Source organism: Frieseomelitta varia, unplaced genomic scaffold (assembly GCF_011392965.1).
Source record: "Frieseomelitta varia isolate USP_RPSP 00005682 unplaced genomic scaffold, Fvar_1.2 scaffold_742, whole genome shotgun sequence".
Lineage (NCBI taxonomy): Eukaryota > Metazoa > Arthropoda > Insecta > Hymenoptera > Apidae > Frieseomelitta > Frieseomelitta varia.
This window is the reverse complement of record NW_025110526.1, coordinates 122052-145914: the sequence shown is the minus strand read 5'-3', so window position 1 is coordinate 145914 and position 23863 is coordinate 122052. Positions and strand designations below refer to the sequence as shown.

The 23863-nt window shown below is 38.7% G+C and overlaps 1 protein-coding gene across 1 annotated transcript in view; it reads left to right on the top strand.

Annotated features, from left to right (window-relative positions):
* Positions 1–23863, top strand: part of LOC122535606 (small conductance calcium-activated potassium channel protein-like) — a 200006-nt gene that overhangs the window by 73313 nt on the left and 102830 nt on the right. Inside the window, exons 2-3 of the mRNA XM_043667289.1 lie at positions 9430–9936; positions 20036–20306. Of these exons, the coding sequence (XP_043523224.1) occupies positions 9473–9936; positions 20036–20306 (735 nt within the window). The 5' untranslated portion in view covers positions 9430–9472. The remainder of the gene's footprint in view (positions 1–9429; positions 9937–20035; positions 20307–23863) is intronic.

Here is a 23863-nt window from a genome sequence, read left to right as displayed (position 1 = left end):
TGGAAATATACAATAAAAACAGGCAGAGGGTTACTCTACACGCGAAAATGAATAAAAAACTACGGGATAAAATTTTCAGTAAACCTTACGTAATGAAAGTTTCAAGGACTGGCTTTTGAAAAAATTGGATTTAAACGCGTGATAAAAAGATTGGCACGGCGCGCACGTACTCCACGAATTTCCATATTTAATTTCCTCGAAAATTTACTTTGCCCACATTATACGATTTTATTTCATCACATTTTCACTTTAGTTTTCCACTGGAATTATCTTCTTGCCGATTATATCGTGATTAGTGGAATCTGTATACTAATAAAAAGTATAAAACTATAATAACTGAACAGTGAACGATGATAATTGAAATAAAATTAAAAATTGCTAAGAAACTAATTGCTAAACGTAATTAGCGACAAAGTATTTAATATCCATGATCCATTAACTAGCTCGAGAAATATTTTTAGTATTCCACTTCTTTTTCTCTCGCTGACCATGACCGACCCATTCCACTTATCTGAATTCTTCCTTCTCTGTGAAGCAACATCGAAATATGAACCGTTCGTCGAAAGTACATACATATTCCGCTTATATGGATTTGTATCACTTTCAAAAAAAAAAAACCATTCTTGCAATAATCGAGTTAATTTAGAGTTTGACTGATTTATGAGAATACTGTACACCATTCACTGTGATATAAATAGGAAAAGAAGACATCTATATCTAACTAAAAACTGACATGAACTTATTTTTTTCCAAACCACTTTCCTCCCCAAAAAAAAAGTTCATATAATTAGCTACTAAACAGAATTAAGAATAAAATACTCGGGGAGATGTTTGTCCTATTTCTATATCATATTCTCGCGCCGTCTGACTACGATTGACCAGTTCCACTTGCCTGAACTCTTGCTTCTCTGTAAAGATTTATCGAACGCTGCTGCCCCAGTCTCATCCAAAGAAACCTTTGACCTTCGAGCAGTACAAATTTGCCCTATTGGAAATGCGGAGGGCTGAATTAACCATTGAATGAATAACGAAGCGGCTCGTCAAAGGAAGACACTCTCCGCGAGCCATTTATCGAAATCCTGTTCGCCATTCGGCATAAAGGCTCAGGCTTGAACCCCCGAACACTTGCGTAAATATACAGAATTCTATTTTTGTGTGCCGTTGTCGCCTGCTCGACAAAGAGAGAGAGAGAGAGAGAAGCAAATGAGCGACACGCTCGCAGCGATAGACGCCATTCTGTTCTTAATGCGTACGGCTTCGCTGTGACAATATGTATTATAAACAGCGGGACTGTTCTCACGCGAAACTACTTCCACGAGACACGCTTCGAAGCCGTGTTTGGCGATAAAACGCGAAGGAACTGTCGTCGGTGAATGCGGGGCTTCTATAAGATAGATAGCTTCGATAAAAGTAGCACGGAAAAGGCACGATAGGTTCATCTTCTTTCTTTTATTCTTCTTCTACTTTCGCGTAACGTATCAAGCTATTTTCGAGGAAACGCACGAATTCTAAATCTTGATGGAATTCTGGGATCTTGGTCAACCTCTTAGCTTGGTTAACCTCTAGTGTCGCTGGAACGACGCGATCAGGATTATAGAATGCAGCTGCTGTGAAATTGAATTCAATTATGTGGAAATAATACTAGTTCTCTTTTTTTTTTTTTGAAAAATCAATGATTTTATTGTTTGACCTAATTAATATTAATTAATAGTAATTAAATTTTGTGTGAAAAATAAAATTTTAGGCATTTCAGAATATTTTGAAACTTTTTAACTCACTTCTAAATATTTTCTTGCTGTTAATATTAATAATAATTATAGAATTTACTATTAATATTAATATCAATAATGGATGTAAAAAGAACTAGTCTCGAAATATTCTAAAACGCCGAAAATTTACGGATATTAATTCTATTTTTCCACAAAAGATTTATTTTCAGTGACAAATTGTAATTACTTTTTGCCATTTCTGCAGAATATAATACGAGTGTACTCGTCATTCACAGCAAACAGGTTAATAATCCACGTTGACGGTAATGAACGTCAACGTTGCTTCATTTTGCAGAACTTGTAAATTTCTTATTTCGTTTTAATTAAGACACGTTAAGCAGAGTTAACTGGCAACGTTCTTAATTTTCTAAAGTTGGAAATTTTCTAACTGCGGCCAAATAAAATTTCCGGAACTCGTTGTTTCAACAAATTTAGCAGATGAACGCGATTGAAGCGTTTAAACGGAAGGTGTGAACATCCTGCCAGAATGATTCGATGACGAGTTTCTCCCGAAACGCAAGTATTCGATAGTTGTCCAATTCAATGAGACGCGAAATAATAATCGCGTTGTTGTCGAGAACGCATGCTCGTTGTCCGTGCAAAATTTTTTACGAAAACGGTGGTCTCAGGTGGCAAAGTCAGTTCTCGTCAGTTCACGCTGAAACGGCCTTGTGAAAGATTCAACGAACACTCTCCATTAAGCCTGGCGCGCCTCGCCGTTATTCAATATGCGGCGTCATCTACGTTGAATTTAAATAAAATTTCGAGCGCGGACAATCGGTCAGTTTTATTTCAGTTTCGTGTCTGCGGTTTTCATTAAAGGGAATTCGACGTTCCGGGTTTCAATTAACCACCGAGCGAGTAAAACAAATAAATTGCTTCTCTACGGCGAATGTCGTAGTGGGAAATAAGCGAGGCTCGTGTCCGTAGCAAAGTTCCGTGCTTTCGCGGGGACAACGTCCCGTGCTTTCAAGCTCGATCTCGTTACTCCTTCGCGTGTACAGCACAGATTCGTGAAAGAGAAAGAAGTTGAAGTAGAGTCGTCCAAAGTGCCTGCATCCTCCAGCTTTAGAGAGGTCCAGGTACAGATTTCTAAAAGAACGCGCTTTTACGTTCTTTCTGTATATCAGTGTGCATGTGCTCGCGCAGTGTGTTGGATGAGAAAATTAATAACATTCGGTTGGAAAATAGTCGAGAACTATTCAGCGACCGAGAAGCTGAAAGCAGTTGCATTACGAGAAAAGAAAAGAAAAGAAGAAGAAGAAAAAAAAAAAGAATTGAATCACATTTCTCATTGTAAAAATGCGTCGTATACATTTTCTATTCTAATTATCTCGCTGCTGCTTGGTGTTTCTCGAATATACCGGCGCTGAGTTTCGCAACGCGCGTTACTCAAAGCTCGTTGTTATCCCGAATTTATTATTCGAGACGAAGATGATGGTTACTCGACAGGAAACCGTCTTCAGTCGTCCCGTCTTGGTCACTGGTTTTCCATCGGGAACGAAAATAACCTGCCTCGCCGGTGAAATGGAAATACGTCAGCGGGGAGCGCTTAAGAATTTCGCCGAGCAGGTTCGCCTATGCACCATTCAGCTACATGTTTTCAACGTCTTTTTTTTCATCGCTTTTTCTCTTTTCTTCTTCCTTCTTCTTTATCGAGCGAATTTTCCCTACAAGTCTTACAAGAGACTAAGGCAGACGCGCGCCGAGAGTATCGGCGTTGCGCGATTGCAATGGCGTAGTCACGACGAGAGTCTCCGGACGAAAAGTTCGAAGGTTAAGGGGGCAGGACAGTGTGACGGGCCTAAAAATTACGTATAGTTTGGAGGGCTAGTAAAAGAAAGACTATCTATTTGATTGACATGAGCTTTTGTGGTTTATTTCAACACATTATGAACTGTAGAAAGCAACATTAAAAAAGAAAAGAAGAGAGCTCTTATTTAGCTTTTTAATGGCATCCTTTTACATAACTTTTTTTTACATAGCCCATCCAGGTGTGCATGATTCCAGCCAAACAGCATTAGCTGCAACAAAAGGGCAAGGAAAGCTCAAAAGTAAACAATGTTCTCTAGGGATTGACGATCCAACATTTTCATTTTTGTGAAAATTATAAAAATTGCAGCTATTTGTGTCTGATGTTTCGAATTTGTGCCAAAAATTTCTTATGTTTTTTGTTTATATTTTTCGAAATTGTTAAAAATTGAAAAATATTCGATCGTCGATCCCTAGTAAATGTTACGCTAAAGATACGTAACAAGTTTCACAGTAATCGGTTGGTTAGATACCGAGATATCTTGCACACCGTTTCTAAAACCCTGGTTTCGAGGAAAACGCGTTCAAAGTTTCAGAACGTCATTTTTTATATGTATCCTTTACTTACTTTTTTTTTTACTCACAGCTCTTGCAATTCACAACTATACTGAGTCCAAATCCCCTAATATTCGATTCACCAAAAGTTAATATTTGACTCGCACGATATACACTTTGTAATACTGCATAAAGTTGTAAACAGTGATGCAAAGTCAATTATTCTGTATCCGCGGATTTATTATTATACTCCAAAATAAATCGTTTTAAAGGCTAGAACCTTTTGCATCTTATTTCCAAGACTTCAAACTACTATTTAAAACAAACAAAAAGAAAAAAATTAATAAATCGATTTTTTTTTGAAAATTTCACACTGTCCTAACCCCTTAAACGATTCTCGACATTTCCGTGCGACCGAGCTTGTTTAATTATTAGCCTAAGAATGATATACGCGGGCACGGGCGATCTAGATCGCTACTAAATAAAACGCTCCGGCTCCGGACAAGCATGGCGACGTATTCGAGCTCGGGGCGAGGATTTCGACGGGCGAGGCGCTACGCTATCGTGCAGGTTTGACGGGCGATCCATTTTCGTTGCGCTCGATAAAATGTAGAAAACGAACGAGCGCGATGGAAAACTTCGGTCCTCGGGATAATGCCAGAAAGTGACCTCTGTCATTCAAATTTCCGGGATAAATTTGGGAGGATCGATACGTGGCGCGGTAACTAAGAAAAGAGAAATGTTTATTCGTTTGCGTGTTTCGCGAGGACAGTAACATTGATTTGTTATTTAATGTAACGCGTTGTCTGAAGGTTTCGGCGAGAGCAATTATTTTCAAATAATTATTTCGGCGAAGATAATATCGCAGGAACAAAGGGTAGGTAATAAATTCGTGACATATTCCGGTTCTATTGTACGATGGAATTAATATTATTAGCAAATATTTTACGGTATACAATTGCCAGAGCTAACCAATTCTTCCACATAGTAACAAATTCGCTAAGGGAATCAAATTGAAGTGAAATTTTATTCATAAATTTGATCAGAAATCCTGAATTCGGTTTATCCTTGACGTCAGATTATAAAGTAAGCAACTTGTAGCTTTTTAATTTTCACTGATGTCGTTCCATGAGAGAATTCTGATGTCGAGAGTGCTACTTCTGGGTCGCATACTGCGGAGTTTTCAGCAAAACGTCACACGTCGTTGGTCGAAAAGAGAAAAGAATTCGCCAGAAGGATGGGAAACGTAGTTCACATTAGTATTCAGCGACAGACGCGAAATAAAGAGATGGAATATCGTTCAGGCCCCATTTTCCTCGATTTTATCACGTTTGAATTTGCGTGCGGTCAGCAATCGGCATCCGTACAAATTGTGCTAGCCTCGGGTCTCCCGGCAGCCGCTGGCTGCTCTCGGATTTTTTTTTTTTCCATGCTGGCAAACGAAAAAGACCGGCTAGCCGTTCTCTTCTTCCATTATTCCTCATTTACGTTGCCCGAATTGAAGGGAAATGCGAATTTCATTTCCATGATTCGCGGTACGTGGTGCACGTTGATGATCACGTCGAGCACGTGATCATACATTTACTCCATTCTCATACGAGCTCTTCCCTCTTCTCTGTCCACGATATTTTTCCTTTTGAGACCAAGAATAGCGAATCTATTTTAAAAATGATCCACAGTGTCTTACAGACGTTTCTTACTTGAAGTTTCTTACTTAAATCTTACATCGCGCTGAATGACAGACCTAGACAAAAATTAGGAGGTACTAAATTAGAAATTTCTTGTATTATACCATGGTGACTAACTCTACTAATGGCTGGTTATTCTGTTTCAAACGAAGTTGCGAAATTGTAGTTAAATCTGGGCTAGTTGTAAAGTTTGCTGGTGCGATAGAATTTTGTAGCTTACAAGTTCTCACTTCGTCTGATATTATCGGTTACGGTTCCGTAAAACCGACGAAATTCTTGATTAAGAATTTAAATTATGAAACAGAGAATTGAAGGAAAAGAAAAGATCGGGGCAAAAAGACGAGCGACAAAGAAAAAATATTAAATGTCACTTGTATTTTGCAAGCAAATATTGAGTGCAGCTTGAAATATATACAACGGATTCTGTATTCTATCAAATTCTAAAATACAGGCATTACAACAGATTCTATATTCTATCAAACATCGATTATGTTTGCTCTATCTATAATGCAAATAATCAGGGCTGTGTATGAAATAAGATCGCTCAGCATGCTCGAATTCTATCAACACGTTTGACGTGGTGTAGAATTCATTACATATCAAATTTACCGAAACTTTCACTGAATATGAAATTAATTCCCGACTGACAGTGAACTCATCGTATTATTTCTTTCGCCAGTAGTTTCGCTCTGTATTCTATTTTTATGCAAACAGAGACTGAATCCACACGGTACTTTTGTTTGCAGATTGCATTCTACTTTTGCCTGTAACTTCACGATAAAGCAAAATGTCACATCAACGTCGCATGCTATAATTGAAAATTCATTCTACATTTATTAATGACAAATTTCAAGCAGTTCGTGCGACATTTTTTCGTGCTCGTAATTGATTGAAATCCCATAAGTTAATAATAGAATTTTGTAGAACGTGGCTCGTTGAACCGATGACTGGCAGCGTGGACGTTGCATTCGAGGAGAAATCTCGTGGAAAATTGCACCGGGCTTTGGTCAAGCTTGTGTATTTTAACGGGTACGTGAGGAAACTGCACGACGAAGGCATGACAGGCAGTAAATCTGTGCGAATGAGTAAACGGGTGAGATCGGACGCGTCTCGCGAGGAGGCGGTGGCGGTTCGGAGAAGTCAAGGACCGTTCGTTTGAAGCCGACGACACAGTCGATCGGTTGTCGATACTCGGATAGGTTGAAAGCACGGCTCTGCACACTGTGGCCGCGTTCATCCGTGTCAGAAATCGATGATCACGCGTGCCTTGGAAATTCAGTAACATTGATCCTTGGATTTCGCGGAATTTCTCGAAATTCGACGTACGTCGATTTACACGACTCGCGGAAGGGACTTGACCCTCTTTCAAAAGTGGGGGAATAATTTAACTAGTCGATTATATATATATATATATATTTAATGTATTATACGTAACATGTGAACTCTTTTTTAATTTTCTATTCGTCTCATTAAAGTAAAGGAATAATTCAACTAGTCGATTCATGTAACTTGCACGATTGAAATAACTTTTAAATTATGCGTCCAATAAAAAATGTATGCTTTTGGTTTTAAGGCAGGCAAGGTATGGAGTATTAATTTTTTATTGTGTGTTGGGAGGTTTTGAAATTTTCAAATTTGTTTTTATTTTTTATTTTATTTTTTTATTGTTATTTTTTTTTAATCGCATTATATAATTTTTTTTCAATTTTACAGTGAGAGACAAAAGTAAATGTGATTGTGTATCATACATAAATTTATCATACATAATAAATTAGAAAATATTGCTGTCTTTATTTCGGTATACCAAGTGTACGAATACTTTTGTCTCTCACTGTAAATCGAAAGAATATTAAATTCCAAATGAAAAGGTATTAAGCCACGTTGGTTTTAAATCTAATTTGCTAAGAAAATATTTTACGATAACTTGTCCCGAGAATGAAAATTTCGTAGCATCGTCAGAAGATTCGACAATGTTTATAAACGTCAGTGTTGTTATCTTACAAGTGGGCCTTCGATAGGTCGCACAGTTAAGGTAGCATAGAGATAATCCCAATTCCATGAATTGGTGGGGATAGCGACGAATGCTTAGGCAGGTATTACGAGAAACTGACAACATTAGTGTCATTAACGTCGCCGTAGAAGTAGTACCGATGAAGAAAATGCTGTTGCCGCTGTCTTAGAAACTGTAGAATACAATCCACGTATTAATACACATGGAGATTTCTCGACAATGCGGAATCAATCAATCAAGTATCTTCATCAAGAGCCTCGCGGGTCCGACTTTTAAAATCGAGTACAATTTGCCGAATGATTTTTGCAACAAGTAAGTGTTAATGAAAATTTTTTTCAGAAAATGTATTGTTTACGGACGAAACAACATTTACCACTCACGGTCCTAAACCATTAGGTTTACGACCAATGCGATTTAATACTTTTTTACTTGGAATTTAATACTTTTTGGATCTGTGATGGAACATAAAGATAACTTTGGAAATTTTGAAACCCACAAGAAATTGATACACCATATTTTGGTGGCTTCCTTAGAACTATACCACTTTTGTATCAATTTTTTTATTAGACGCATAATTCAAAAGTTACGAGAATCACCTTGTACATTTAATGTATATAACATGTGAATATTTCCTTTTTATTTTTCACATGAACTCCCTTTTAATTTTCCATTCTGTCTCATAAAATTTCCTGCTTTCTTTTCTTCTTTTGTAGTAATTGATCCAGCGTGATTGTATGATTGAAAATGAGAACTGCCTCGAGCGAGAAAGGCTTGTTAATTAATCAATAGTGGCACCTAGGAAACTTTCTTATCCTTTATTGCAACTTCAGCCCCCCCGCTTGAAAGTTGTTTGGTTAAAGAAAACTTGGGCGATCTGAAAAGAAAAACAATTATCCAGGGTTAAAGATTCTAAAATCCATCGTTTCTTAATAACTTCCTATCTTTTCTAAAATGCACAATTTATTCGTCTTTTCTTACTGCCATTATATAATAAATAAATTTATTTAATATAATATATATAATAAAATAACTATATAATAAAAATAAATTTAATAAAATATATATATTATATATAAAAAATTTAACAATAATATATATATTATTGTATTTTATATATATATATAGCTTCTAAGGTTCTAAGGTTCTAAGGTTAGAGAATAATCCATCGTTTCTTAATAACTTCCTATCTTTTCTAAAATGTACAATTTATTCGTCTTTTCTTAGTGCCATTATATAATAAATAAATTTATTTAATATATATAATAAATAAATTTATTTAACATATATAATAAAATAACTATATAATAAAAATAAATTTAATAAAATATATATATATATATATATTATTGTATTTTATTATATATATAGCTTTTGAGGTTCTAAGGTTCTAAGGTTCTAAGGTTAGAGAATAATATAAAAGACAGGCATCGACAAAATTATGAAAACTTGCGCAGATAACGTAAGACCAAGTGGAGTAAATCGGGTATATTCCTCTAGCCATTTTTTTCAGCTTCCAACTGTATTTGTACAAAAATATTCAAACGCATATTGCGTAAATCAATCAATAGCTGTCGCGTCAATCGTCAATTATCCCAGCCATCTAATTCAAGTAGTTTCTAAGCTAGTTTCTAACGCGAGACGCTTTGCGTTGCAGGAAATGGCCACGTGACGCGACAGAGAAAGAACCAGGCGGCAAGATGAACACGAACGGCAATGTCGGCTCTCAGGAGGGTGGGAACGGTACCGATTACGGCTCGAGCGAGGAGACGGCGGCCCTGCTCAGCAGGGCGCCACCCCCGCCGGTCGTTGTTGCCGCGGCGTCTCAGGGCAAGCCGGTGCTCACGCGACAGGATCGAGCAACCTTTTTGGTTGCCTCGCCACAGTTGTCCGTCTCGGGGCTCGGCGGCTCCGAGGAGAGCGGCACCACCGAGGATCCGGCCACGAGATCGGTACCGGACATCGAGCTGCACTGCAGGCTCGACGGCGAGGCCCAACCGCAGCCGCAACCGCCGCAGCCTCAACCGCAGACGCAATTGCAACAAACGATCATGCCTACCGGTTACCGAACCAGGCAATCTTCCCACCAGCACAGGTGTCGCTGCGATCGTAGGGACTCGTTGGCTCCTTCTTCGGCACTGCACCTGGCCAGGAGCGTGTCCAGGTAAGACCTGTTCATTCACCTTTGCGACTCGGTCTGTCGATGTATCTGCTTGGGAAGGGAAATATTTTGGAGTATTGTGAAAATTATTTTTCTACGAGTGACACGAATGGTATCGAAAGGCCAATAACTGGTAAGAATTTCTTTCCTCGGAGTTTTCAAGGTCATTGATCATTTCCCTCTTTCACTCCACTGTCACCGTGATTATCTTATCACGATGGAACCGTTCTGAAAATGTTTTATAAATGTGACGAGATATTTTCATTGCAAAACGAAAATTCGTACGAAGTGTGAGATTCTACGATTAGCGTCGCAAAGTTACTTGTCGAGGATGTAAGAACAATTTTTTTGAAATATGACAGAAAAGTTTTGTCGAAGTAAGCGTACGACTTGAGGACAAAAATTTTGAAACAACGGCACGAAACTGTACTTTCTTAAATTTTTAGCCACGCATGTTCTAAAAGAACAGAAACGAAAAATCAAAGTCTTTCGTTACCTCAGTCGTTTTATTACACTTTTTGGATATTGTGATACACACCAGTTGCACAAGACCGGCAAATCACGCAGGCGGAATTGTTCATTTCCTTATAAATTAACTGCGATCAATTTCGCGCACTTCGGAACGATTCGCTCTTAATTAGTCGACACATTCCATTCGTTGCCTCGCGTGCATCACCGAGTCGACTATTACAACGCGGGCGCCTAATTCAACGTAATTACGAAACAGGGGAATATTCGGAGGCCATTGCGAAGGGAAACTTCAATTTATATAACCGGCGAAGTTTAGAAGTTCCGCCTACAATGCGGAGCACGGTTGAAGAAGGGTTGCGATGGAACCGAAGATAACCCCGCGGAATATTATGGCCTCCAACTGGTTTTAGAGAAGTTTACGCTGCTGGTCATCTAGGTTACGAGATGAAACCTGTTTCTACCGTTAATCAGATATTTCCGTGACATTAAAGTTCCGAAGTTTCCTTCCTACGAGGGGCTTAATACGATTCATTGTCAGGATCTCTGCTGTGACATTTACGTTTCCTTTCTACGACAACGAATTAACAAGATTTAAAATGAAAACAATATTACCGAGATGACGCGATGATAAACCACCACCTTGCTAAAAAATTCAATTAGGTTGCTATCGCAATTAGTTTTATCAGATCTGTCCGTGACGTTTTTCCTTTTTCAAGGTTTTCAAGTTTCACTCGCGCGGCAGATCGATATTTATGAAAAACGATACTGTTCCGTTGGGCGTAGTTTCTACTGTTTGTCGAATTTTTCCATGACATTTCAGTTTCCAAGATTCCTTCGCGAAACTTCTTCGGAGGTCGATATTTACGAGGGACGATGCCATTTCGTTGGAGAATTCGGTTTAGGATGCGGTTCGTTCTGCTTTCTGTTTAACAGTTCAGTTGGGCGTCGGTACTTTCCAAAAAGGACTTCGCCCGCGAAGGTTTCCGGCACAGAGTGTTAAGCTCCGACCTCGTTTCGGAATCCACCGTGATCGAGTAACCTCTATTTGCCGGCATGGTCTGCCATTTCCTATTTCACGGCAACCCCTATTTCCTTATATGTGCCTCGGATTCTGCGATACAGGAAGGAACTGTATTTCAGGATATTGTGCGTGCAACCGGAGGCGTTACACCAACTATATATGTCTGATATCTGGGCACGTAATTAACGGGAGGAGTCGAATTGTTTTTGCATAAACTGTCGCTGTGTATTTTGCAGGAATTCTCATATGACTCGACGTTGTAATTGCGATTATTGGCGATAAGATGTGTTTAATCAAAGTGGAATCTTCTCGCAATCGCTGACTATATATTATGTAATAATTTATCATATAAAGATGTCAGATTTCTCGTTGCATTATTCTTCTAATATCTTTCAAAAGTGAAAATTCTTATTGAATCGTCGCATATGCATGTGACTTTAATTTCTTCAATTCAATCTTAGAATTCAGAAAAGTACGAAGAACAAAGTATTTTACTTATAGTTGTAATCCGATATTGTATGTTCGAGAAAAATGAAACGACATATAAGACATTATCGCTGCATAAGATTAACAAATCAAACGACGAGCTTTTACTGGATTTTTCGCAAAAACATAGGCAGTGATTCTTTGACAAGATTCAGATCTGATATAATTTAGATACTTTTTTCGATCGCGATAGCTTTCGATCGTCTCGACTATGACCAACCTGCACAATAGAGAGAATGGTAAGGCTAAGATCGTAAAGTAACAGGCCGAGTGAAGCAGCCGACCTATTTCAAAGAGCAGAGTTTAATTACCGAATGATTTACGATCGGCGATAATTTTGCTCGTTCGTCGTTGCTCATTGCGAACTGAGTCGCCGATGCACACGAAATAGCCTCTACTCTGTATCGTGTATTTCGATTATTATACATACATACGTACGTACGTATGTCCGACCTACGCGTCCGAAACTCTATTTCCGACGTCTGTCTTTCGAATCCTCTTATTCGTTCGTTCGTTCTATTTTCTGCCTCGCTGTCAGAGATCCGCGGCGACGTTTCCTTTTATTCGCGAACGATAAGCAAGCTGAGAAAGATTCGGAGAAACGATCCTCCCATCCGAGTATCGATACGTCGCTGTTTCTTCGATTCCCTCCCCCTGTACGGCCGCGAGAAGTTTCTTTGAGGAGTTCTCGAGCGTAAAGAGTTCTCGGCCAAATTTGTCGCCAGTGACACAACGTGAGATAGGATACGCGACATATTTAGGGAGTGAAAAAAATTGTGGGAAGACGTTGAGAGGATCAGCCACCTCGGAGAAGCGTATTCCGTCAGATTATGAAAACTTGCAGGATTTCTCAGAACTGTCTGATTCAAAGTGAAATCGGATCAACTCGTAATCTCTCTCGCGAAAATTGCGACACTGTTGTTACATATTCGTCACGAAACTGGAAAAAAATGTTAAATGAGACACGTCCCTCCCAAATATTAACCAAGTCACTTGCTACAAACGTAATTTCATTTTATTTCAGTCTTTTCTGTTACGCTTTATTCCAATTTCACTGTAAACAAACAAATTATCAGAAGGGAGGACAACGTAGCAAAGATTATTGCGAAACCGAGTAAGCAGAATACAAAAAATTACGATTCTCGTGAAGAGAGAGAGAGAGAGATCTTCGCGGATTATATGTCTGCTCGAGCAACAATTTCCTGGCAGATGGTCAGCCCGACGAATCGTTTGCTCCATTGTCAGGAAAGGCGCGAAAATTGGCTGGTTTTCTCTTTAGACTAGGCCATCAGCAATCAGGCTGAAACTTGGAGGTCACGGTGGAAGCAGCTTTGGCAGATTGTATCGTCGGTATTTTCTCGTTCGCCGCGATTATCATCCATGCGGAAGACAGTTCGCCATTTCTTTCTGTCCGAAGAATCTCGCGGGGCAAACAACCTCGCGCGAATTTCCGCTTCTCTCGCGAGGTCGAAGATCGAACCTGAGGGAGGTCAGGAGCCTCGATTTCTAGGAGCTACGAACTTCTTCTATTTTAAGGATCCGGGGAATCGAAGTAGAAATATTCTTGTATCAGCGAGAATCGTCTCTTACGTAACCTTTCAACGACGCTTCGTTCATCGTGTATCCATCGGGAATTTGATGCTGTTTTTCTAGAGAAATTCTGAACATGATATCACCTGATCACATATCTTCTCTGTCGTTCCAAATGGGAAACGGAATCAATTTTGCTTGGGAAATGGCTTCGTTTTCGAGGCGAGCAGTCGCCCGCGAGTAACTTCCTTCTGCGAGGGAGAAGCTTGAAAATTCAAAGTGCGGGGAATTATTCGGTAACAAAAAGATTTGCTCATCGCCCTTAATTGCGTTGATGCAAAGCTAAGCCGAGTTACAACAAACTTCATCTTGGAATCGCGTTGAAGTTGGAAGCGCGAAGCGCGTTAACAACCGGACTGCTGATTCTTGTACATTTGCGCAGAACGCGAAAATTCGTACAACAATTTCCTATCTACGTTCTACTCTAATTATATTCGTACAAGTTTGCGTTAATATTCACAGTTTACCGATAACTATAGGAAAGGAACAATTTAACCACGTTGAATTTGTTGAAACAGCAAATGCTTTTCGCATTCGCATCGAGTCCTCACGTTTCTTTGCACCTTACGAACTTATAAAGTAGTTTTTATTTTACATGGAACGACTCGTTCAGCTATAAAATGCAAATATTTTCTGATTGAAATCAAATTTGGAACAAATATAGAGATATACAGGGTGGTCAACTGACTGACAGATGATTCTACATATAAAAATATGTCGGAAAGAAGGAACAATTTTTTCATCAAAGCCAATTTTTAACAAAATTGAGTTGAAAAATGTATCAACTACACTCGAATATTTGGGTTAAAACTGCACAGGCGCGAATAATCAACACAAGGATTTTCTACGCGCAAAAATAAGTAAACTTTTCGCTTAAAGCATTGTTTTCAAGACGTGTACTTGATAAATTTTCGAGACTCTTACAGAGAAATTTTATTCCACATTATCGTACGCGAAATAACGTACCTTCTATTCAGTTATTCCTTTCTGTCCCGTTCAGAGTTATTTAGGTAAATTCAAGTGTGCTCGATAAATATTTTCAAACATTAATTTTCTCGAAAACGGAGGATCTTCTCGACACGTTTTTCCACGTAGAGTCTAATCTCCCGATCGGTTGACCACGAATTACGGAACATCCTGTATTTTTGCATTTATAATAATTCAAAGTAACGAAACATTGGATATGACACGTAACACGGTAGCGAACTATAAATTAATTCGATTTTAATGGAATTATCCCTAGGGATAATACACGAGCATATTATTCCCGATGCAAAAAGTTGTCGTATGAAATGACACGCTAAAGATTTAGGGAGAAAACTGTGCGGTGGACATGGAATTTTCATTGAGATAATATACGGGCTTGGATATGATATCTCGGGTTGAGCAAGGGTTCTGCAGCGACTCAGGGGTAAACTCGACTCTGAAATTCTTCGAACGTTATTTCTTCCCACGTCATAAAAACGATTCACATAAATTCCTCGTAAAAATCTCTAGTAAAAAAAGAAGAAAACGAAAAAAAACATATTGAAAAAAACGTATCTACCGTTGAATTGGTTGGAAACATCGTGGCATATCTGCAAGTAAATTCTGTAAAAAATTCAGAAAGATCCTTCTCGAGAGAAAAATCAGATTCCCAGGATGGGACAAGAAGCGCATCTAAATTTTAAATCGCTCCAGCTCCTTAGGTATTTCCATATTAAATTCGTTCGATTCACGCTTGGTGCGAATTTATACGTGCTTACACGACGCGACGAGCAAATGCATATGTGTGTTTTATGGAAGCTTTTGAATTTCGAGAAAGTAAAAAGACGTGTTCAGTTGACAAGAACAAATGAAAGGATCATTTCGAAAGGGTATCGATCATCAACTTGTTGAATTTTTAGGTCTTTAAGAATGAAAAACACGAGTTTGAAAGAGTAAAATACGACAATTTAAATAAATTTGAATAGTGCTCGTTTCAACTTAATCAAGGGAACTTTACAAAGAAAGTAGCACGCATCATAATCACGAAGAATCCAAAATTTACACACCGCAAACATTTAACATGCAAACATATGCATGTTTTATGAAAGTCGGAGGCGTAATTTTTCGAATTTCGTAAAGGTAGAAAGACACGAGTTCAATCAACGAGAACAGATAAAAGGATCATTTCGAAAGGGTAGAATCGATCATCAACTTGTTGAATTTTTAAGCCTTTGAGAATAAAAAACGCAAGTTTGAAAGAGTAGAATACGACAATTTGAATAAATTTGAATAGTGCTCGTTTCAACTTAATCGAGGGAACTTTACAAAGAAAGTTAAAACTAGCGCGCATCATAATCACGAAGAATCCAAAATTTACACACCGCAAACATTTAACATGCAAACATATGCACGTTTTATGAAAGTCGGAGGCGTAATTTTTCGAATTTCGTAAAGATAGAAAGACACGAGTTCAATCAACGAGAACAAACAAAAGGATCATTTCGAAAAAGGGTAGAATCGGTCGTCAACTTATTGAATGTTAAACTCTTTAAGAATAGAAAACGCGACCTTGGGAGGAGAAGTTGCAAATTTAAATAAATTTGAACGATGCTCATTCCAACTTAATCGAGGAAACTCTACAAAGAAAGTCAAAACTAGCGCGTATCGTAATCGCCGGGTTGTTACGAAGGATCCACAAGCATGGAGCCCTTGTGCTTTCCTCTGTACAGAAGGCAACTGTTAACGACATCTCGAGACGTCGCCTCTCTCTTTGCATCGACGTCGTTCGAACCGACGGAGAGCACTCAGCCCCACAAAGACGGTGGACAAAGAGGGGTTCCTCTGCCGTCACAATGCTCGAGAGTACATTCTGCGGACAAAATCGAATTAGTTACTCCCTGCCGGGGCTCACCTTGGCTCCTTTTTCCCCTCTGCTTTTATTCCCTCGACTCTTGTTATTATACGATGCTCGTCGTGCGGTTTTGTTCTTTGTCAGAAGGGAACAAGGGACGACGTCTTTAATTTCATGTGCAAAAGTTTCATCGTCGCGTTCAACGTCGTTCGCGTAAACAAAAAAGTCCCGCGAGTGGTCTTCTTCCATGTTCGATCTCAGAATCGTTGTTCTCCGCAAGCAAGAATTAATTAGCGGTAAGCGTGACTGATTAATTTCTTCGTGGTTACGTCGCGTCCCCTAATTTCCTTACTCGCGAGCTAATATTTATCACGCGCGGAACACCCGGTGTGTATTAACGTCAACTGCGAAGCGAATTTGCAAATTGGTTTGCTCTAAGTCTCGCGAAACGCTCAATTTTCCTTCGAGTGAACGATCCTCGCGACGTTTGCCACCGCAAACTTGCCAAAACGTGCAACATTTGATGTTGACCAATCGAGCGGGATCTCGTTTTATAGTTTTCGTGGTTGACGTTGAATGATTTGTTCATTGTCGGCACCGAGCAGTTGAATGCAGTTCTATTCTCTGCATAATTTGAAAAATATCGCTATCGTTACGTACGAACGTGGATAAATTTATTCGCCGACGCCTTTTGGATTTTATTTTTACACGAGTGTTACTTGTTTTCATACGTTTAGAGATTGATGGACTCTGGACTCTCGGGGGAACGGGTTGTTCTCACTTTCAACCATGTCGTATTAAACTACACAGTGACTATTCATAACGCTGGAACACTAAAGTGGCAAAATTTGTAGCAGGGAAATTGCAGTGCAAGGGAAAATATTTGTAATATCATATAAAGTTAAGATATATTTATATTTATATTTTTATAATATATGATATAATTTATATTTATAATATTTTTATAATGTATAATATAATTTATATTTATAATATATTATAATAATATACGTAATATAGTTATACTATATACTATATAATATATTTATAATAACATTGAGATATATTTTACTAAATTTACAATGCAGTGAAGAGCATTACTATCTTTTGATTAAAATATAAGGTATATTTTAAAATGGTTCAGTGGTCCCTAAAGACACACTGTTTCAAATCTATGAAATTTCTATGGAGAATTCCATGGTCATTTCGATCGCTTTAGTTCTAGCGTTAATTTCCGCTTTTCGTGTTGAAACCGTGTTCCCGAGGATCTACGTGCTCGTAGTTTTCCACGTGATTTACCTCTTTAGAGTAGCAATTATGCTAACTGCGTCGTAAACGCCTTAACCAAATGGTATTGCGTACTTGTTGTACGAGTATATTCTTCTCGGTATAGTCTGGTGGCATTGTGTGTGTCGATCCCAGTGTTTCGCATCGATACGATACTGGACTATTGCGTATTCTGCAATACATGTTAGCATTGCTCAAGTTTGCACGTATATATATTATATATATAATATACAGAATGAATATATACTATATATATGTATTATATACGTGTACTATGTATAGTATATACTAAGCATTGTAAGCAATAGTTCCATTGACATTCGCCTGTTTACCAATTGCATAAGATAATTAATTCCCAATATCAATTGACAATGTCGTCTGCTGTTCATCGAACTAAATTTCATTAATGCTTCTGTGTTGGTTTGATCGACGCGTTCGTGATAATGTCATAACGTTCCCAGAATAGTTATACCGCAATATTATAATGGAATACGCAATATTACTTCTAAGAAGAACAAATTATAGCGCGCAATTTCAAACACGATAACGAGATACGCGATTTCGTCAGGGTACAGAAAGTTTCAGATGTGATTTAGAATGATCTATTTACTTTTTGACAGTTTTTTTGCTTTTGCAGAGTTTCTCTACTACGTTAGAGAATATCAGAATTTCTGAATTGCGTGAATTAATTCGGTGTCTTTACAGCTACCTCTGTTTCAGATCCACGTGCTTTCTCGTTCTGAAAGTTTCAGCTCGTGTGGAAACACTTATATTATTCACTTCGCAATTTAAAATTAAATATGAATTAATCTCGAACCGCGGTAGTGAACGTATTAATAATATTTCGCAGCTCGAAGGTGAAATTCTGGAAAGGCACTGAATTAATTTACACGGGTAATAAATGCGACGGAATTCGAATGAATTTTGTGACTTCGGGTTGTTGGTTGAAACGTCTGATTCGCTCTTTTGGCTAGATACTGAGGGAACTTTCTCTATTAAGAACTTTATAAAGAAGTTCCTTTTGTGCTAGTTCATCTTCATACTCTCCTCGGTAACGTTTACATTTTCTTTCACCGAAACATTCATCATTCTTTCTTCTTATCCCATTTCCACACCACCGCAGTTAATGCAGCGCCGTTTTTCGTACAATTTTTCACGAAATTAGTATTAACAAATAACAGGATTGATTCAGCGAATCTTTGCTGTTCCAATATCAACGATCTACGTCGGTTCAATAGCAAAAGTAAACTTTCCAACTCCATCACAAATTTACTAATTGTTAGCAAATATTCATTGTTAATTAAGATCTTATTCCTGCTAGTTTTTCGTTATAAGAAGATGGAATGTGAAAGACGCTTGTTTTTTTTTTTTTTTATGAAGAAGTAATTTTTCCATCTCCATTCATTTGTAAATAAAACTAATTATTCGTATGGTGAAATAATCACGAAAATTGAATCGATAATCATCATTGCTTATTCTCAATCTTAATTAAACCTTGACGTATAGACGTTCAATTTCATTTTGTTGACGAATACTAAGTCTTGAATGTAATTGAATCTGCCAATCTGTATAAACTGCAATGTTCTCACTAGCTGCGCATGCTATGATAAAATATGTTTCATAAAATTCTCATTTTATCGTCCATTAACAACCGTGCATAATCGTCATTTTATAGGTCCATTCTTATTAAGAATAATTAATGCGTCATAACAATAATTGATATGACTGTTATCTTTAAGGAAAAAACGAACGTGTATTTCTAAATACGATAAGATTCTAAATATACAAATGCCAAAACTTCGAAAGCGTATAAAGAACGTTCTTTAGAGAACAGGTTTTCGCCTTTTCATTCATTTATTTACACTTGTATCATCTATTTTAATAAAGACACTGTTCAAAAGATTGGCGCAGCAACTTGCAACTATGTAAGCATTACATCGAACATGGATCACTCTATTTGTAGTTAGACGTAGTTGTTTGATGTACTGCAGCTACGATTTCAGTTACTCTCCTGAGTTGATTGGCATCGTACAAACTTGTTGAACAAGCACGATCAAAACTTCTTTCGTTTCGTTTCTTTCGCAATTTTTCTTTCCATTCCAGAGAATTCTCTAGAGAAACGAGCAAATATCTGAAGAGCTTTTTTCTCAGAGAATTTTCTTTCTTTCGTTCGTTTATACGCCTTTAAACGCTCCCGAAATGTTTAAATTTGGGACACTCTGTATATCTCTATAACTAACAAATGTCGTGCCTTTAACACGACAGAAGCAACATCTCGGTATTATCGATTCGTTCGAAACCTGATTGTTGAATCGTTACAACACGTTTCGCTGAAAACCATCCGTCATTCGATGGTTAATTAAAACGATTACCAGCGCGAATGATTAATCCCACTCTGTCAATACAACAACGATCCATCTACGTTTCAGGGAAAGCGTGAAGAGCGGGCATCACTGTTGCCCTTGCCAGGTGCCGCCCCCTCCGGTTCTGGTTACAACGTCGCCGAGCGCACGCATAATACGACAAAGCTCGCAACCGGAAGCGTCCGCGTGCTGCTGTTCCGGATGCTGTTGCCCCTTGCACACCGGCACCGCGCCAAGTGCTGCCTCTCTGCGGCAGTTGCGCGAGCCTAGCGACGGAATTGCCGGCATCGCGGCGGACTCGCTGCGGATCAATGGCGGTATTCGACAATTCCGGCAGGTAAGCGCAACCAAACACAACCCAGCTGACCAACCGATCAGACAGAAAGGGTTTCTGCAGTGCACCCACCCCGCCGCCGCCACTACCACCCTTGTGTTTTTGCACGTAGACGCGCATACGCGCGTACCACCCGGTCGTGTTCACAGCTGGCCCATTTCCTTGAATTGCTCACCCCCATATATCGTTTCCACCATTTCACTTGTACGTTTATCATGCTTTCACGTCGTACGGAAGAGGAAAACCTGGATGCCCGTTCCTCTTGAGGACCTGTTTCATAGCAGAAGCTATTGCTGGCTGCTGTACATTGGCTCGAGCGAGAGACAACGCGTAGATCTATTTAGTTTTGTTCTTTTCCACGCTCAAAGTGGCAAATGCTTTTGTTTCCTTCTGGTCTCTCTTGTTTCCTCGCGAATTATTCGTGCTTTCGAAATAATTGATTCTTCTCGAAACTGAACACCTTGTACATCTTTGTATTTTTTTTTTTTTTTTTTTGGTCTTTCCTGCGTGTTTTTTTTTTGGTATTTATATTATTTTAATTCTATTTAATGTCATTCCTGTTACGTTATTTTGATTATACAGTTATTTAAATTTTTCAAGAGTTTGATAGTGCTAAAGAGACTCGTGAGGATAGATTCATGGAGGCATTTTTTAGAAAACCAATTCAATCTCTCTTTGATAATAAATATAAAATAAAATACTCGTGTCTTTATCCTCACATATTGATACATATTTCTACGACAACTTTCGTATTTTGCTCATTTAACACTGTTCCAATCATTTACGCGAGAGCGCAATATATGTAAACTCCTCATCGTGGCATCCAGGTTCCGATATCAAAGAAAGAAAGCAAGAAAAAAAAAAAAGGAAAAGAGAAACGTTCTGTTGTTTGGCGTCGCTGTGTCGTTGTCTATGCTGCTTGTATCGTTGATGATCCGTCCGATCGGTGCACCAAGGCATACCCAGAACACGTGTCGTATTTGCGTACACCGCTCAGCTCTACGCGCACCCAGTTTGGTTGTCACCCCCTGTGATCTCTTCGTGTCTCGATATTTGTACCGTCCCCTGGGGAATCTTGGTTCTGGACCCTGCTTCGCACGCGTGACTAGGCACTCGAAATACGCTCCCCTTGTCACTCCCTTTCTTTACTCTTGCGTTTGAGCCCCACGTTTGGCGTGTCGACGCGAATCGCAAATGATCACTAGAACCGAACGATACTCGGGTCAATTTCAGAAATTATCGTGGACTTTGAGAATCATCCTGCGGTAGGAGCTGTTAGAAAGACCGACGATTCTGTTGGGTCTATAATTTGTTTGTTCATTTCAAATGGCACAGAGAATATTAGGACAGAGGTTTATTCAAAAGATATAATAATTGTTGGGAGAGGCGTTTATGTGAGTGTTTAAATGAGAAAGTGAAGAGCCGAATGGAAAATTGGATTTTAAACTTGTAGACAGGGATAATGAAGTATGGTAAAAAAATTTTAATTCTTAGCACAAATCGAATAAAGTAAATGTAACATAAAAAAGTTACTTACATTGTACGAGACTGTCGGTCGAAAGTTTGATATTACTACGTATTTCTGAAAGAACTCTAGTAGGAAACTTAATGATGAAAATATTCGAGTATATTTTAAAAATATTGACAGTAAAGTCAGCAGATAAACACAAGTTATATAACTAAAGAACTTATTCCGAATTCACGATGCAAACAAAGATCACCATCAAAATTAATCTAAGGGTCGATAGTTCGCGATGTCGCACGCTTGCAGAAATATTTTCCAAGCGATAAAACCACAGCGGAGAGAATTTCATTTGTCAGCGCAGCTATCTGGAAGTTACGTCGCGTTTAAAATTTCTTCCCCGAACAAAACAGCCCTCTTTATCGGTAGAATGCCAGTGCTGCCATCTAACAGAGGGTTGAAACTTCGAGCGAAAGGCACCCCTAAGCAACAATAGCCGGATACCGACGGACGTGGCAGGAAAAGTGGGAAGCCAACGCGCGATAAGAGGATCGTCAGGCTGGTTGACGAAACTGGTCTGGTAACGTTTCACCGTAGATGGCACCGTGTGCAAAGAATAGCTCTCGCTTCTGGAAGGACAAACACCACGGGAACGCACACTTACCGTACTAACGTAGATCTCGCAAAGAAATTCCATGAATTCGGTAGAGAACTGCACCGTGTGATCGATCGCTTGGGAATACTTGTAGAACTCTGGCACAGCTGAACGAATAACCGGGCGAATTATTTATGTCAATACGGTTCGAAATAATCGATGAGTTGCATAAACACACAACCGGGACCGCAATATTTCATACGTGACGTGGATTTATGCGCGCACGATGCATATCTGTTTTCATTGATTTACAGTGGCAGTGATGGAATTTTTGTCGAATTTCCTTGAATCAAGAACGTCGCGAGATGAACGATGAATGAATTTGATTAAGGGCTGCATTCAACGCGGGAAACAACTATCATAAAACAGTCCATGATCCATATGATGAATTTTATCGATGAGATAAAATATTTATAAAAAAAAAAAAAAAAAAAGGAAAACGTGGGAAGTGCTTTCAAAGTCTCAACTATCGATTGAAAGTTTGAGATCACGCGTGGAAGTGTTCTAAAAGATTCAAAGAAATTTTCAGAGAAAGGTTTTTGAATACTTTTCAGTCAAAAATCTATGAAACTAAGGAAAATTATAAGTCAAAGAAAATCTCAAATTTCAATTTCAACAGATTAAAGAGATTCGTAGAGCAGCTCGGGAAGAATTTCCAAATTTTCAATATGAACTGCTTCGTATATTACAATTTGCGAAATCAATGAACTATCTACGGTAATAAATAAATATATTCGAGAGACAAAAGTCCATGAGCAATCAACCGAGGAACCTGCGACGTCGCGAAATTTTCCCTGTATCTGCATTTCGCGAAAAAGTCGTAGCGGTTCTCGTGAACCAGGTAATTTGCTTATTCCCGAGAGTCTGGTCCTTGACGAGCGACGAAACGAGTCTCCTGTCGTCATTAAACGAGATCCAGTGCATGAAAGCACCGAAAAAAGAAGAGAAAGAAAAGAGAAGGAAGAGAGAAAAGAATGGGGGGCGGGGAGAAGGGAGATAAACAAGGAAGATGAAGGGACGAGAGACGTCGGGGAAAGAAGCGAGGAGAGCACAGCGCGCAAGCGAGATCTCGACATTGTTAGTTTAATTATCTCTCCTCGATGCGACGAAACACTTCGTATCATACGGACACTTAGGGCAATCGGGGATAGGAGGGGCGAAAGGGTGGGTTTTCTATGCGATTTTGGCCGGAAGCCAGCGGATTATAATCATGCTCCCCTGCATGTCGTGCACGAAAGTTTGCGACGTATAACCGTGACACGAGAGATAATTGAGACCCTTTTCTCTTGCTACGAACAACTCTTTCATTTTCATTTTTTTTTCTTTTTTGTTCTTCAACTCTTTCTTCCCTCGTCACATTTTCATTTTGTTGCTTTTATATATATATATATTTTTTTTTTTGATTGATAGTCGAGAGAGAATTTTTAAGATTGGTATACGAGT